The sequence below is a fragment of the Colius striatus genome, chromosome Z (genome assembly GCF_028858725.1).
Source record: "Colius striatus isolate bColStr4 chromosome Z, bColStr4.1.hap1, whole genome shotgun sequence".
In the NCBI taxonomy this organism is placed as follows: domain Eukaryota; kingdom Metazoa; phylum Chordata; class Aves; order Coliiformes; family Coliidae; genus Colius; species Colius striatus.
The window spans coordinates 526725-542866 of record NC_084790.1 but is presented as its reverse complement, the minus strand read 5'-3'; the positions used below and the strand labels follow the sequence as shown (position 1 = coordinate 542866).

Genomic DNA, 16142 nt, shown 5'->3' with positions numbered 1-16142 from the left:
GCACCGGGCACTGGCACAGTGAGCACGGGCACTGGCACAGTGAGCATTGGCACCGGGCACTGGCACAGTGAGCACGGGCACTGGCACAGTGAGCATCGGCACTGGGCACTGACACAGTGAGCACACGCACTGGCACAGTGAGCATTGGCACCGAGCACTGGCACAGTGAGCACGGGCACTGGCACAGTGAGCATTGGCACCGAGCACTGGCACAGTGAGTACAGGCACTGAAACAGGGAGTATAGGTACCAGGCACCACGAACCAGAACAGTCATCCTGGACATCAGGACAGGGCACCAGGGCAGGGCACCAGCACAGTGAACGTGAGGACCTGGGCAAAGCTCCAAGACATGGCACTGTCACAGTCAGCCTGGGCATCGACATAGTGAGCATTGACACCTGACACTGGCACATTAGCGTGGGCGCCGTCATGAGACACTGGCATAGGGTACCAGGAAAGTGAGCCTGTGCACTGGGACAATGCTCCAGTGCACCAGGATAGTGCACAAGTGTACTGCAACAGTGATCAAAGACAGTGGGCACTGCACCAGGACTCTGGGACAAGGCACTGTGGAGTGGGACTCTGCACTGGGACACTGGGACAATGTGAGCAGGGCACTAGGCAGGGCGATGGCCCCATGGCAGGGTCAGAGGATGCTGCATGTGGCAGAGCAACTGGTTACTATTAATTACATTCAATCCTTATTAAATGTGCCGGTATGGTCGGGGCAGAATTGGGAGTCCTTGAGCCCCAAGGGGAAGCTGCACCCCCAGGGCTTTTCTTGAGGACATGGGTGATGTGACAACACAGATCACCTGGAGTACAAGGTGCCCTGCGCTGCCCATGGGGGTCTGGGATGGTCTGGGACCCCAGAAGGGATCCTGATGACGTGAGATACTCGGGGTTCCCTGAGCACTGCCCCTTCCCCGGCCCATCTGTCTCCGCTGCGCCACCTGCTGGACACAGCGCCGCAGCACAGGCACCGGTGCGGCTGTGTCGCCGCCTGGCGGACACGGGAGAGATTGCAGCGGCGCGGCACCCGGCACAGTGAGGACGGGCACTGGCACAGTGAGCATCGGCACTGGGCACTGACACAGTGAGCACAGGCACTGACACAGTGAGCGTTGAAACCGGGCACTGGCACAATGAGCATTAACAGCAGGCACTGGCACAGTGAGCATTGGCACCGGGCACTGGCACAGTGAGCACGGGCACTGGCACAGTGAGCATTGACATCGGGACAGGGCACCAGCACAGTGAACGTGAGGACCGGGGCAAAGCTCCAGGACATGGCACTGGCACAGGCAGCCTGGGCATCGCCACAGTGAGCATTGACACCTGACACCAGCACAATGAGCGTGGGCACCTGCACAAGGAACTGGCATAGGGTACCAGGACAGTGAGCCTTGGCACTGGGACAATGCTTCAGTGCACCAGGATAGTGCACAAGTGTACTGCAACAGTGCTCAAAGACAGTGGACACTGCACCAGGACACTGGGACAAGGCACTGGGGAGTGGGACTCTGCACTGGGACTCTGGGGCAATGTGAGCAGGGCACTGGGCAGAACCATGGCCCCATGGCAGGGTCAGGGGATGCTGCATCTGGCAGAGATTACTATTAATTACATTCAACCCTTATTAAAGGTGCCAGTATGGTCGGGGCAGAACTGGGAGTCCTCGAGCCCCGAGGGGAAGCTGCACCCCCAGGGCTTTTCTTGAGGACATGGGTGATGTGACAACACAGATCACCTGGAGTACAAGGTGCCCTGGGGGTCCGGGATGGTCTGGGACCCCAGAAGGGATCCTGTTGACGTGAGATACTCGGGGTTCCCTGAGCACTGCCCCTTCCCCGGCCCATCTGTCTCCGCTGCGCCACCTGCTGGACACAGCGCCGCAGCACAGGCACCGGTGCGGCTGTGTCGCCGCCTGGCGGACACGGGAGAGATTGCAGCGGCGCGGCACCCGGCGCGGGGTGACGGGCACCGGCACAGTGAGCACGGGCACTGGCACAGTGAGCATTGGCATCGGGACAGGGCACCAGCACAGTGAACGTGAGGACTGGGGCAAAGCTCCAGGACATGGCACTGGCACAGGCAGCCTGGGCATCGACACAGTGAGCATTGACACCTGACACCAGCACAATGAGCGTGGGCACCTGCACAAGGAACTGGCACAGAGTACCAGGACAGTGAGCCTTGGCACCGGGACAATGCTTCAGTGCACCAGGATAGTGCACAAGTGTACTGCAACAGTGCTCAAAGACAGTGGACACTGCACCAGGACACTGGGACAAGGCACTGGGGAGTGGGACTCTGCACTGGGACTCTGGGGCAATGTGAGCAGGGCACTGGGCAGGGCCATGGCCCCATGGCAGGGTCAGGGGATGCTGCATCTGGCAGAGATTACTATTAATTACATTCAACCCTTATTAAAGGTGCCAGTATGGTCGGGGCAGAATTGGGAGTCCTTGAGCCCCGAGGGGAAGCTGCACCCCCAGGGCTTTTCTTGAGGACATGGGTGATGTGACAACACAGATCACCTGGAGTACAAGGTGCCCTGGGGGTCCGGGATGGTCTGGGACCCCAGAAGGGATCCTGTTGACGTGAGATACTCGGGGTTCCCTGAGCACTGCCCCTTCCCCGGCCCATCTGTCTCCGCTGCGCCACCTGCTGGACACGGCGCCGCAGCACAGGCACCGGTGCGGCTGTGTCGCCGCCTGGCGGACACGGGAGAGATTGCAGCGGCGCGGCACCCGGCGCGGGGTGACGGGCATCGGCACAGTGAGCATCGGCACCGGGCACCGGCACAGTGAGCATGGGCACTGGCACAGTGAGCATCAGCACTGGGCACTGACACAGTGAGCACAGGCACTGACACAGTGAGCACAGGCACTGGCACAGTGAGCGTTGAAACCGGGCACTGGCACAATGAGCATTAACAGCAGGCACTGGCACAGTGAGTATAGGCACCAGGCACCACGAACCAGAACAGTCATCCTGGACATCAGGACACGGCACCAGGGCAGGGCACCATCAAAGTGAACATGGGAACCGGGACAAAGTACCAGGACATGGCACTGGCACAGGCAGCCTGGGCATCGACATAGTGAGCATTGACACCTGACACTGGCACATTAGCGTGGGCACCGTCATGAGACACTGGCATAGGGTACCAGGACAGTGAGCCTGTGCACTGGGACAATGCTCCATTGCACCAGGACAGTGCACAAGTGTACTGCAACAGTGCTCAAAGACAGTGGACACTGCACTGGGATGCTGGGACAATGCACTGTGGAGTGGGACTCTGCACTGGGACTCTAGGATAATGTGAGCAGGGCACTAGGCAGGGCGATGGCCCCATGGCAGGGTCAGAGGATGCTGCATCTGGCAGAGATTACTATTAATTACATTCAATCCTTATTAATGCTGCCGGTATGGTCGGGGCAGAATTGAGAGTCCTCGAGCCTCGAGGGGAAGCTGCACCCCCAGGGCTTTTCTTGAGGACATGTGTGATGTGACAACACAGATCACCTGGAGTACAAGGTGCCCTGGGGGTCCGGGATGGTCTGGGACCCCAGAAGGGATCCTGTTGACGTGAGATACTCGGGGTTCCCTGAGCACTGCCCCTTTCCCGGCCCATCTGTCTCCGCTGCGCCATCTGCTGGACACAGCGCCGCAGCACAGGCACCGGTGCGGCTGTGTCGCCGCCTGGCGGACACGGGAGAGATTGCAGCGGCGCGGCACCCGGCGCGGGGTGACGGGCATCGGCACAGTGAGCATCGGCACCGGGCACTGGCACAGTGAGCACGGGCACTGGCACAGTGAGCATTGACACCGAGCACCGGCACAGTGAGCACGGGCACTGGCACAGTGAGCATCGGCACTGGGCACTGACACAGTGAGCACGGGCACTGGCACAGTGAGCATCGACACCAGGCACTGGCACTGTGAGCCTGGGCACCAGGACAGGGCACCAGCACAGTGAGCATCGACATCGAGCACCGGCACAGTGAGCACAGGCACTGGCACAGTGAGTTCGGGCACTGGCACAGTGAGCATTGGCATCGGGCACTGGCATAGTGAGCATGGGCAGCAGGACAGGGCACGAGCACAGTGAGAATCGACACTGAGCACAGGGCATCGGAACAGTGAACACAGGCACTGGGCACCAGCACAGTCCACTTGGGCCCTGTGACAGGACACCAGCACAGTGGGCATTGGCATCGGACACTGGCACACTAAGTGTGGGCACCAGCATAGGGCACCAGGACAGGGCACCGGCACCCTGAGCATTGGCATCGGCACAGGGCACCAGGACAGTGAGCCTGTGTAGCCGGACAATGCTCCAGTGCACAAGGAGACTGCACCATTGCACAAGGATAGTGCACAAGTGTACTGCAGCAGTGCATATAGACAGTGGCCTGTGCAGGGGGACGCTGGGAGAGTGCATGGGGACAATTCACTTGGGAGTGGGATATTGCACTGGGGCACTGGGATAATGTGAGGAGGGCACTGGGCAGAACCATGGCCCCATGGCAGGGTCAGGGGATGCTGCATCTGGCAGAGATTACTATTAATTATATTCAACCCTTATTAAAGGTGTCAGTATGGTCGGGGCAGAATTGGGAGTCCTTGATCCCCGAGGGGAAGCTGCACCCCCAGGGCTTTTCTTGAGGACATGGGTGATGTGACAACACGGGCCACCTGGAGTACAAGGTGCCCTGCGGTGCCCTGGGGGTCCGGGATGGTCTGGGACCCCAGAAGGGATCCTGTTGACGTGAGATACTCGGGGTTCCCTGAGCACTGCCCCTTCCCCGGCCCATCTGTCTCCGCTGCGCCACCTGCTGGACACAGCGCCGCAGCACAGGCACCGGTGCGGCTGTGTCGCCGCCTGGCGGACACGGGAGAGATTGCAGCGGCGCGGCACCCGGCGCGGGGTGACGGGCACCGGCACAGTGAGCATCGGCACCGAGCACCGGCACAGTGAGCACGGGCACTGGCACAGTGAGCATTGGTACCGAGCACTGGCACAGTGAGCACAGGCACTGGCACAGTGAGCACTGGTACCGAGCACTGGCACAGTGAGCATTGGCATCGAGCACCAGCACAGTGAGCCTGGGCAGCAGAACACTGAGTGTGGGCTCTGGCCCAGGGCACTGGCACAGGGTACCAGGACAGTGAGCCTGTGCACCGGGACAATGCTCCAGTGCACCAGGATAGTGCAGAAGTGCACTGCAGCAGCTGGCATGAGATACTCTGGAGTTTCCTGAGCAGTGCCCAGAGCCCATTCTCACCCTGGTCTGGGTGCTAGGAGGGGGGTGCAAAGGAGCTTTCAGCCCCAGGCTGTGTTTCAGCATCACCCTGGGCTCTGCTTGTCCCTAATCCCACCTCCAAATCCCAAATGTAAGTGGGGGGACACCCCCTTCAGCCCCCTAATTGTCTCTTCTTCCCATCCTCCCAATTCCCAAACTGCCCTTAATCCCACCTCCAAATCCCAAATCCAAATGGGGAGACACTCCCCTCCAAGCCCCCTTCATTGTGTGTCCCCTGGGCAAACGTTTCCTGTCCAAATTCCAGAGCCAGCAAAAAACAAATGAGCAGCAGCAAAGCTTTTAAACCCTCCTGCCATTTGCAGGCTCTGACTCAGGATTTCTGCAGGGGACGGCGCCGGGGCTGTTTTTGCCGGGGCTGGGTTCGCCAGGGCTGGGTTCGCCGGGGCTCAGCCCATCGGGGCTCTGCTCTCCGGGGCTTTGGTGTCTGGTGCAGCTCCCAGCAAAGCCCCAGAGGCGAGTCTCGAGCGGTGATTCACAGGGGACACATGCTGTGCCATAAGCGGCCAGGAATGCGGTGTCACTTTGCCTTGAGCTCCTTCCAAACCGCTCCCGGGCGAGGGAAAAACAACGCCGCGGGGAGGGGGAAGGGGCAGCCGGGGTTCATTGCTCCCCGTGGGTTTTGCAGCCAAGGGGTTTGATCGTGCTTGTTTCACCAGGTCTGTGGTGAATCTGTGGCTGAATTCCGGGCAATGCAGCCCCCAGGGGAGTGGGGCTGGCCCAGAGCTGGGGGCTGGAGTTGCAGGGGCATTTTTGGGGTGTCTGTGGCTGCTTTTCCTCCCATTTTCTGCTTTTCTTTCTTGTTTGGTTTTTTTTTTCCTAAATAAAGTAAATCTATTTTGAGGCTCCTGGAGGGGTCAAAGCCTTGATCCAAACAATGGGGACCATTGCCATGGGCTGAGCTGGCCCTGGAGAAAAGTCCCTGTGTCCCCATGTCCCCAAAGAACTCGGGAACAGCTGCACTCCCCCAAAACACAGCCAAGGGGTTGCCCAGATGTGGCCCCACCTAGACACGGATGCAGGGTGCCCAGATGTTGCTGCAGGATACCCAGAGATCACCCGAGTGCCCAGATGTTTGTTACACCAGAGTGCCCGGTCCCAGTGCAGACCAGACCCCGGCGCAGCCCCGTCACCAGCGGCAGCCCCTGCTCGTCCCGGGACTGCACAAACGGTTAACACCGCCGGGGCTGAAATGTGGCTCCTCCCGGTACCTCCCCGTGCCCGGCCCCGGTCCCGGCGGGGCCGCCCAGCCCCGGACCAGCTCCGTCCCCCGTCCTCTGCCACCGCCCAGAGCGCTGCACCAGCCGGGAGCGCCGGGGGTACCGCAGGGACCGGGAACACCGAGGGTACCCGGCATACAGGGGCACCGGCCCTGCACCATGATCTGCGGCAGGAGGGCTCGTCCCGCCGCCGAGCAGCCCCGCGCCCCGTCCGACGGCTCCGGCGGCCCCTGCCGACCCGGCAGAGCCCTGAGGAAAATGGGTGAGTCCTGGGGCCGGTCCCGCTGTGGGGAGAACGGAGGAGGCGGGCAGAAGCTCCGGGGATGCCAGTGGGAGTCCTCAGAGGGGGTCTCCTTGTCTGGGAGGGTCCCTGATGTGTATGGAGCCCCCCCTGGCAGGGCTCCCGTGCCTCGGAGGGGTCCCCAGGATAGCCAAGATGCCCACACTGGGAAATGTCCCCACGGCCGGGAGGGTCCCCATGGCACAGTGTCCCTCGGGGGGACGGAGACCCCCATGGCAGGAGAGCAGCTGCACAGGGTGCCCGTGGGCTTCACGTCCCCAGGCCTGACGGAGGACGAGGACGTGCAGCGGATGCTACGGGGCTCCCCTCTCCTCAAGATCAAGTCGCGGGGGGGTCCCCGGGAGCGGCTGTTCCGGCTGCAGGAGGACGGGGCCACTGTCTGCTGCGAGCGGCACCTCGGGCGTGCGCGGCCCCGGCAGAGCTGTGAGTGCCGGGACCCTTCCCGGGGCCTCGGGGACCCTGCACCCCTACCCAGAGCTCAGACCCCAACCTGAGACCCAGACCCTCATCCCAACGCCCAAACCCCGGGCTGTGACCCGAGACCCACACCACCAGCTGGGCCCTCACCTGGGAACCTGATCCCGACCCAGGACACAGATCCCTACTCAAGATCTGAATCCCCACCCAGAACTTGGCTTCCACCTTGCTCCCAGACCCCCATCCAGGACCAAATCCCCCTCTGAGACCCCAACCCAGGACCTGAACTCCCAGGTGTGAACCAGACCCCCTGAGTTCCAGACCTCAGCCTGGGACACAGACCCTTCCCAGTCCAGGTCCCAGACCCCCATCCAGGACCTCAATCTGGGATCTGAGATCCTGAGCCTGACCCAAGATGTGAATCCCAGTGCAAAACACAGCCCCCCACTCAGGAATCAGACCCCAACCCATTGCCTCCAGTGCCCCCAGTGCCTCCCAGTGCCCCCCAGGCTGAGAGCTCAGTGCCCGCAGCCTTCCCCATCCGCTCTGAGACCAGCACAAGGTCCCATCCCCACCCCGGCCACACTCTGTCCCCGCTCCCTGGCGTCACTTGTCTCTTTCCCTGCCTGGTCCGGGCCGGGTGCCCGGCACTGGCCCCGCTCCAAGGTGGCTCCATCCCCCGGCAGGTCCCGGCCCCACGGGGGGACAGTGGCCACAGCTCCCGTCCCGCCTGGGACGAGCCCGTTCAGCCCCGCTGTGGCTGAGCCCCGCTCCCCTGGGGATGCCCCTGGGTGGGGGAGGTGCAGAGAGACCCCCGTCCGTGCCCGACACCGACGTGTCCCCGCAGTCTCGGTGACGCACATCGCAGGGGTGCGCGAGGGGCACCAGTCGGAGGGGCTGCGCCGGCACGGAGCCGCCTTCCCTGCGCGCTGCTGCTTCACCCTCGTCTTCAAGGGCAGGCGCAAGAACCTGGACCTGGCGGCCCGCGGCGAGGAGGATGCCCGGCACTGGGTGCAGGGGCTCACCAAGCTGATGGGGCGGCTGCAGGCCATGAGCCAGGCGGAGAAGCTGGACCAGTATCCTTCCTGGGGGCTCTAGGGGGTGGGAGCCGGGCTGGGGGGCGCAGGGGGGTGAGGCCGGGTGGTTTCCTTACCCTGGCACAGCTGGATCCACGGGGTCCTGCAGCGGGCAGACAGGAACAGGGACAACAAGATGTCGTTCCGGGAGGTGAAGAGCATGCTGAGGATGATCAACATCGACATGGACGACGTCTACGCCTACAAGCTGTTCAAGGTACCCACCCCGAGCTCCACTGTCTCTGGCAGGAAACGCTGACAACTCTGCCTCCACTCCTCTGCCTCCCCTCCTCTGCCTCCCCAGGTGCAGAGAACTGTCAGGCTCATCACACCCAAAGCCCTTACCTGTATTTGTGCCCACCCCAAGCAGTCGGGTCCCATCTTCATCCCAGGGGGGTGACATTTTGTCCCAAGGTCCCTTTCCGCCTGGGGAAACTGAGGCACGGCGCTCTGCCCCGCTCCATCCCAGAGCGGAGGGCCAGAGGGCTGTGGGGAGGGCAGAAGGGACAGGTCCCGCAGCGCCCGGGCAGGGGACGGTGCCCAAGGTGGGGCTGCTGTGCCCGCAGGAGTGCGACCGCTCCGGCGACGAGCGGCTGGAGGGCCGGGAGCTGGAGCGGTTCTGCCGGCGGCTGCTGCGGCGCCCGGAGCTGGAGGAGCTGTTCGCGCAGTACTCGGGCGAGGACCGTGTGCTGTCGGCCGAGGAGCTGCGGGATTTCCTGCGGGAGCAGGGCGAGGACGCCAGCCTGCGCCAGGCCCGCGCCCTCATCTGCGCACACGAGCTCAACCACACAGGTAGGGCTGAGCACGGGGGTGCTGGGCTGGGTGCTGCTGGAGCCCAGGGGTCATGGGTGGCGTGGGATGGGGCTCTGCTTGGTGGTGTCACATTCCCTCCCCCAGGCTGGCATGGGGGCCCCTACGGTTTGGGTGGGAATGTTGGTGTCACTCAGGGGCTGCAGTTGCAGGTCTGGGATGGGCACAGCACTGCTGGGACACGGGGGACGTGCAGGTGGGACAGCCTCGGGGCTGCACCCCCTGCCACACGCTGCTGCCATGTCCCACAGCCCGGCAGCAGGACCTGATGACGCTCGACGGCTTCATGATGTACCTGCTGTCGGCCGCCGGTGACATCTTCAACCAGGAGCACGCCAAGGTGCACCAGGACATGAGCCAGCCCCTGTGCCACTACTTCATCTCCTCCTCCCACAACACCTACCTGACCCGCCACCAGATCGGCGGCACCAGCAGCACCGAGGCCTACGCCAGGTGGGTGGCGGGGGGGATGCGGTGCGGCGGGACAGCGCCGGGGACTCATCCTGCGCCCGTCACCCCGCGCCGGGTGCCGCGCCGCTGCAATCTCTCCCGTGTCCGCCAGGCGGCGACACAGCCGCACCGGTGCCTGTGCTGCGGCGCCGTGTCCAGCAGGTGGCGCAGCGGAGACAGATGGGCCGGGGAAGGGGCAGTGCTCAGGGAACCCCGAGTATCTCACGTCATCAGGATCCCTTCTGGGGTCCCAGACCACCCCGGACCCCCAGGGCACCTTGTACTCCAGGTGGCCCGTGTTGTCACAGCACCCATGTCCTCAAGAAAAGCCCTGGGGGTGCAGCTTCCCCTCGGGGCTCGAGGACTCCCAATTCTGCCCCAATCTTACCAGCACCTTTAATACATTTGGAATGTAATTAATAGTAACCAGCTGCTCTGCCAGATGCAGCATCCTCTGACCCTGCCATGGGGCCATGGCCCTGCCCAGTGCTCTGCTCGCATTGTCCCAGAGTCCCAGTGCAGAGTCCCACTCCCCAGTGCATTGTCCCCAGTGCCTTGTCCCAGTGTCCTGGTGCAGTGGCCACTGTCTTTGGGCACTGCTGCAACACATTTGTGCACTATCCTGGTGCACAGGCTCATTGTCCCGGTGCCGTGCCAATGCTCATGCTCAATGTGCCGGTGCCCTGTCCTGGTACCCATGCCCACTGTGCTGGTGCCCTGTCCCTGTGCCCTGTCCCAGTGCCCTGTCCCAGTGCCCACACTCACTGTGCTGGTGCCCTGTCCCAGTGCCCTGTCCCAGTGCCCTGTCCCAGTGCCCACACTCACTGTGCTGGTGCCCAGGCTCACTGTGCTGGTGCAGGGCGCTGATGGCTGGCTGCCGCTGTGTGGAGCTGGACTGCTGGGAGGGCTCCGACGGGGAGCCCGTCGTGTACCACGGCCACACGCTCACCTCCAAGATCCTGTTCCGCGACGTCATCCAGAGCATCCGCGACTATGCCTTCAAGGTGCTGAGCGCCGGGTGCTGAGTGCTGGGTGCTGTGAGCGGGGTGCTGAGTGTGGGGTGCTGAGTGTCGGGTGCTGAGTGCCGGGTGCTGTGAGTGGGGTGCTGAGTGTCGGGTGCTGAGTGCTGGGTGCTGTGAGTGGGGTGCTGAGTGTCGGGTGCTGAGTGCTGGGTGCTGTGAGTGGGGTGCTGAGTGTCGGGTGCTGAGTGCTGGGTGCTGTGAGTGGGGTGCTGAGTGTGGGGTGCTGAGTGTCGGGTGCTGAGTGCTGGGTGCTGTGAGTGGGGTGCTGAGCGCCGGGTGCTGAGTGCTGGGTGCTGTGAGTGGGGTGCTGAGTGCCGGGTGCTGAGTGCTGGGTGCTGTGAGTGGGGTGCTGAGTGTGGGGTGCTGAGTGTCGGGTGCTGAGTGCTGGGTGCTGTGAGTGGGGTGCTGAGCGCCGGGTGCTGAGTGCTGGGTGCTGTGAGTGGGGTGCTGAGCGCCGGGTGCTGAGTGCTGGGTGCTGTGAGTGGGGTGCTGAGTGCCGGGTGCTGAGTGCTGGGTGCTGTGAGTGGGGTGCTGAGTGCCGGGTGCTGAGTGCTGGGTGCTGTGAGTGGGGTGCTGAGTGTGGGGTGCTGAGTGTCGGGTGCTGAGTGCTGGGTGCTGTGAGTGGGGTGCTGAGTGTGGGGTGCTGTGAGTGGGGTGCTGAGTGTGGGGTGCTGAGTGTCGGGTGCTGAGTGCTGGGTGCTGTGAGTGGGGTGCTGAGTGTGGGGTGCTGAGTGTCGGGTGCTGAGTGCTGGGTGCTGTGAGTGGGGTGCTGAGTGCTGGGTGCTGTGAGTGGGGTGCTGAGTGTGGGGTGCTGAGTGTCGGGTGCTGAGTGCTGGGTGCTGTGAGTGGGGTGCTGAGTGTGGGGTGCTGAGTGTCGGGTGCTGAGTGCTGGGTGCTGTGAGTGGGGTGCTGAGCGCCGGGTGCTGAGTGCTGGGTGCTGTGAGTGGGGTGCTGAGCGCCGGGTGCTGAGTGCTGGGTGCTGTGAGTGGGGTGCTGAGTGTGGGGTGCTGAGTGTCGGGTGCTGAGTGCTGGGTGCTGTGAGTGGGGTGCTGAGCGCCGGGTGCTGAGTGCTGGGTGCTGTGAGTGGGGTGCTGAGCGCCGGGTGCTGAGTGCTGGGTGCTGTGAGTGGGGTGCTGAGTGCCGGGTGCTGAGTGCTGGGTGCTGTGAGTGGGGTGCTGAGTGTGGGGTGCTGAGTGTCGGGTGCTGAGTGCTGGGTGCTGTGAGTGGGGTGCTGAGCGCCGGGTGCTGAGTGCTGGGTGCTGTGAGTGGGGTGCTGAGCGCCGGGTGCTGAGTGCTGGGTGCTGTGAGTGGGGTGCTGAGCGCCGGGTGCTGAGTGCTGGGTGCTGTGAGTGGGGTGCTGAGTGCCGGGTGCTGAGTGCTGGGTGCTGTGAGTGGGGTGCTGAGTGTGGGGTGCTGAGTGCCGGGTGCTGAGTGCTGGGTGCTGTGAGTGGGGTGCTGAGTGCCGGGTGGAGTGCTGGGTGCTGTGAGTGGGGTGCTGAGTGCCGGGTGGAGTGCTGGGTGCTGTGAGTGGGGTGCTGAGCGCCGGGTGCTGAGTGCTGGGTGCTGTGAGTGGGGTGCTGAGTGCCGGGTGGAGTGCTGGGTGCTGTGAGTGGGGTGCTGAGCGCCGGGTGCTCAGTGCCGCCTGTCCCCACCCCAGCAATCGCCGTACCCCGTGATCCTGTCCCTGGAGAACCACTGTGGGCTGCAGCAGCAGGCTGCCATGGCCTGGCACCTGAGGGCCATCCTGGGGGACATGCTGGTGACACAGCCGCTGCAGGGGCAGGACCCCCAGCGCCTGCCGTCCCCGGAGGTGAGGACACCCCCCTCCCACCCACCCCCTGCAGCCCCCTGAGCCCTCAGCCTGGCCCTTCCTCCCGCAGCAGCTGAAGGGGAAGGTTCTGGTGAAAGGCAAGAAGCTGCCAGAGCCGTGGCATGAGCACAGAGGTGTCACCTCCCCTCCGGACCCCGAGGAGGAGGAAGATGATGATGAGGAGGAGGAAGAGGAGAAGCTGCAGGAGAGAAGCAGGAGGCAGGTAAGGGGCTGTCAGGGCTGTGGTAATGGGGCATCCCAGGGCTGCTGCTGGGGGTCATGGGGTGCTGGGGTACCAGGCGTTCTGTGGGACCAGGTGTTCTGGGGGACCAGGGGATGCTGGAGGTCCAGGGGATGCTGGGGGACTGGGGGGCTGGGGGACCAGGGGGTCCCAGCAGCACACCACACCTCCAGTGCTGCCCTGCTCTCTCCTCTCCAAGTCACTGCAGGAGGTGGAAGCCCTGCAGCTGTGTCTGACCTCAGCAAGGGCGGGTGGGCTGGGGGCTGGGGATGTGCTGCGAGGGGCTGTCCCAGGCTGGGACACCCCTCGCCCCGGTGCTCGGGGGTCCCACAGCCAGTGGCTCCCACAGGCCAGGGCCGCGGCGCCGGTGGCCCCGGAGCTGTCGGCACTGGTGGTGTATTGCCGGGCCGTGCCCTTCCCCGGGCTGGCGCAGGCCCTGCACCGGCCACAGCCCTGGGAGCTGTCGTCCTTCAGCGAGAGGAAGGCGCGGAAGCTCATCAAGGAGGAGGGTGAGGGCCACGGGCCGGGGATGGGGCAGGAGGGGCTCCGGCACCGGGGTGGCTTTGTGGGGCAGGGGCACGCTGGTCGCCGTTAGGCTGCTCCAGTCTCATGGACCGGGGTCTGGTGGTGGGACCAGAGGCCAAGGTGAGGGTCACGGGTCCAGGATCAGGGTCTGGGGTCAGGGTTTGGGATGTGGCATCATTTGGGATGTGGCTGAGATGAAGATCTGGGTCAGGGTCCAGGGACTGAGGTCTGGGGTTTGGGTTCAGGGGTCAAGGTCAGGATGTGAGGTCAGGGTCCAGGGCTCAGACGCAGGGTCTGAGGTCTGGGGTCAGAGATGCAGGGCTGGGGGCTGAGCCCCCCGGTCCCCCCAGGCCCGGCGCTGGTGCAGTACAACGCCCGGCAGCTCAGCCGCGTCTACCCGCTGGGGCTGAAGATGAACTCCGCCAACTACAACCCCCAGGAGATGTGGAACGCCGGCTGCCAGCTGGGTGAGCCCCCCCTGAGATGCCCCCCCCCGTCCCCCTGGAACCCCCCCTGACCCTGACACCCCCCGTGCCCGCAGTGGCCCTCAACTTCCAGACGCCGGGCTACGAGATGGACCTGAACGCCGGGCGCTTCCTGGGCAACGGCGGCTGTGGCTACGCGCTGAAGCCCCCCTGTCTGCGCAGCCCCCCCGGGGAGGGCTCCCGCTGCCTGGCTCTGCATGTCAGGGTGAGCCCAGCCCCTCCCCGGCCCTGATGGGTGCCACCCATCGCACTCCCAGGCCACCTCCGACCCTTCTCCCAGGTGCCACCGACCCGACCAGGTGCTGCTCAGGGCCCCTCTGGGTGCCCCCAGCCCCCTGTACAGACAGGCGCCACTCGCACCCCTTCTCCCGGGTGTCACCAACCCCACGCTCACCGGGGTGCCATCAGCCTCCCTGCTCCTGGGGACACTCCTGACCCTGTGTCCAGCCGTGTGCCACCCAGGTCCCTCCTCCTGGGTGACACCAACCCCAAGCCCAGCCGGTATCGGCCGTGTGCCCTCCCTGAGGTGCCCCGTGGTGCCCTGTGCCCGCAGGTGATCACGGCACAGCAGCTGCCCAAGCTGAACTGGGACAAGGGCAGCTCCATCGTGGATCCCTTCGTGCGGGTGGAGGTTCACGGCGTCCCAGGCGACTGCAGCAAGCGCCAGACCCGCCACAAGACCAACAACGGTCAGTGCCTGCAGGGCCAGGGTGCCATGGGGCACCACGGGGCACCACAGGGCACCACAGAGCACCAAGGGGCACTACAGGGCACCACAGAGCACCACAGAGCACCAAGGGGCACTACGGGGCACCAGAGAGCACCAAAGAGCACCAAGGGGCACTACAGGGCACCACAGAGCACCACAGAGCACCAAGGGGCATCTGGTCCCCAGGGCATCCAGTCCCTGGGACACACCAGGGCATCCAGGTCTTTGGGACGTCCCAGAGCACCCTGATCCCCCACTATACTCCAGCACAGCCCCAGTATCATCCCCATTCTCCCAGTCCGATCCCCATCCTTCCCCAGTGCCCCCGTACCCCAGTGCAGGACGGTGGCTAAGCCAGGACAGGGGTGAGCACAGTGAATGCTGTGCTGGTGCCCAGGCCGGGCTGGCAGGCGGCTGTGGCGGCCGTGCCAGCCCCGTGCCGGTGCCACAGGCTTCAACCCGCGCTGGGAGGAGACGCTGAGCTTCCAGCTGCGCGTGCCCGAGCTCGCCCTGGTGCGCTTTGTGGTGGAGGACTACGACAGCACCTCCTGCAACGACTTCGTGGGGCAGTTCACGCTGCCCCTGGCCAGCATGCGGCAAGGTGGGTGGCTGCCCAGCCCCCCGTGCCCGGCCTGGCAGGGGACTCCCCCAGGCGCTGAGCAGCCTCTGTCCCCAGGGTACCGCCACATCCACCTGCTCTCCAAGGACGGCACGTCCCTGGCGCCCGCCACGCTCTTCGTGCACATCCGATGCAAGAGCCTCTGAGGTCCCCGTGGGAGGGACGTGCTGTGCGTCCCTGTCCCCGCTCCTCACCCGGCTCTGCTGACAGTGGCGCAACTTGGGGGCCCCGGGGGCTGGGGTCCCCTCCCTGGCCAGCAGTGCCAGCCCAGCCGCTGCCCCCCTGCCTTGCTGTGACCCCCAGGGCACTGGGATGGGGTGGTGGGGCCACTGAAAGCCCAGCACAGCCCCAGGGAAGGGGGGAGATGGGTGACAGCAACCCCCAAATGTCAGCAGGCCCCGGGGCTGCCAGGACACACCACGAGGTCCCCGAGGGACCCTCCACCAAGTGCCCCAGATCCCCCACCCTGCTGCAGCCCCGGTGCCAGTCACACATTCACACCCCGGTGTCCAACCAGCCAATAAAGGGTTTATTTCAGCAGAGCCTGGCCTGGTGTCCCTGTCACCTCCTGGGGCCTGGGAGGGGGGAAAAGGGCTGAGCCCTCCTCAGGACACAGCACTGCCTGGGGAGCTGCCAAGCACCCGAGGGTGCTGCACCCAAAGGGGCTGGGGGGCTCGTGGGAGCAGGGGGAGGGGACAGTACCCCATCCAGGACAGAGGAGGGGACAGAGTGGTCCATGCACAGGGCATAAGGACTCTGAGCAGGGGGGGTGTGATGGAGCTGCTGGGGGGTCAGGACGGGCTCCTGCTCCTCCCCAAGGCCCCGCAGATCAAAGCCAGGGGTGGGGAGAGGTTGTGGGGTGTGAGTGGGGCACAGGGGGTGGCCTTGGCCTGAGAGAAGCCTCAGGGAGGCTTTTGCACCTCTGAGCAATCTAGCGGACAGTTCCCAACCTGGCAGGAGGCCATGTGCTGCCTGGGCACCTCTGTCCCCAGCACAGCTCCATGGGATGGATGTCTGACAGCACAAAAAACCTTCCCTTTGCCTCCCACATCCCACAGCAGCAGCTGAGGAGCCCGGGAGAGGCACCGGGGGCTGGACAGGCTGGAGCTAAGTCCCCTCCCCCGGG

The 16142-nt window shown here is 64.6% G+C and overlaps 1 protein-coding gene across 1 annotated transcript; it reads left to right on the top strand.

The window, feature by feature from the left end:
* The first annotated feature begins 6523 nt into the window (after positions 1-6523).
* On the top strand, positions 6524-15246 carry LOC133628971 (1-phosphatidylinositol 4,5-bisphosphate phosphodiesterase delta-3-like). Its single transcript, XM_062019530.1, is given in 17 exon segments — positions 6524-6584; positions 6587-6625; positions 6628-6813; positions 7114-7275; positions 8117-8345; positions 8433-8562; positions 8912-9137; positions 9407-9608; positions 10465-10609; positions 12285-12437; positions 12508-12660; positions 13028-13187; positions 13554-13670; positions 13745-13893; positions 14242-14377; positions 14849-14998; positions 15074-15246. Coding segments are annotated over 17 exon segments (2487 nt in total). The 3' UTR covers positions 15163-15246.
* Positions 15247-16142: the final 896 nt, after the last annotated feature.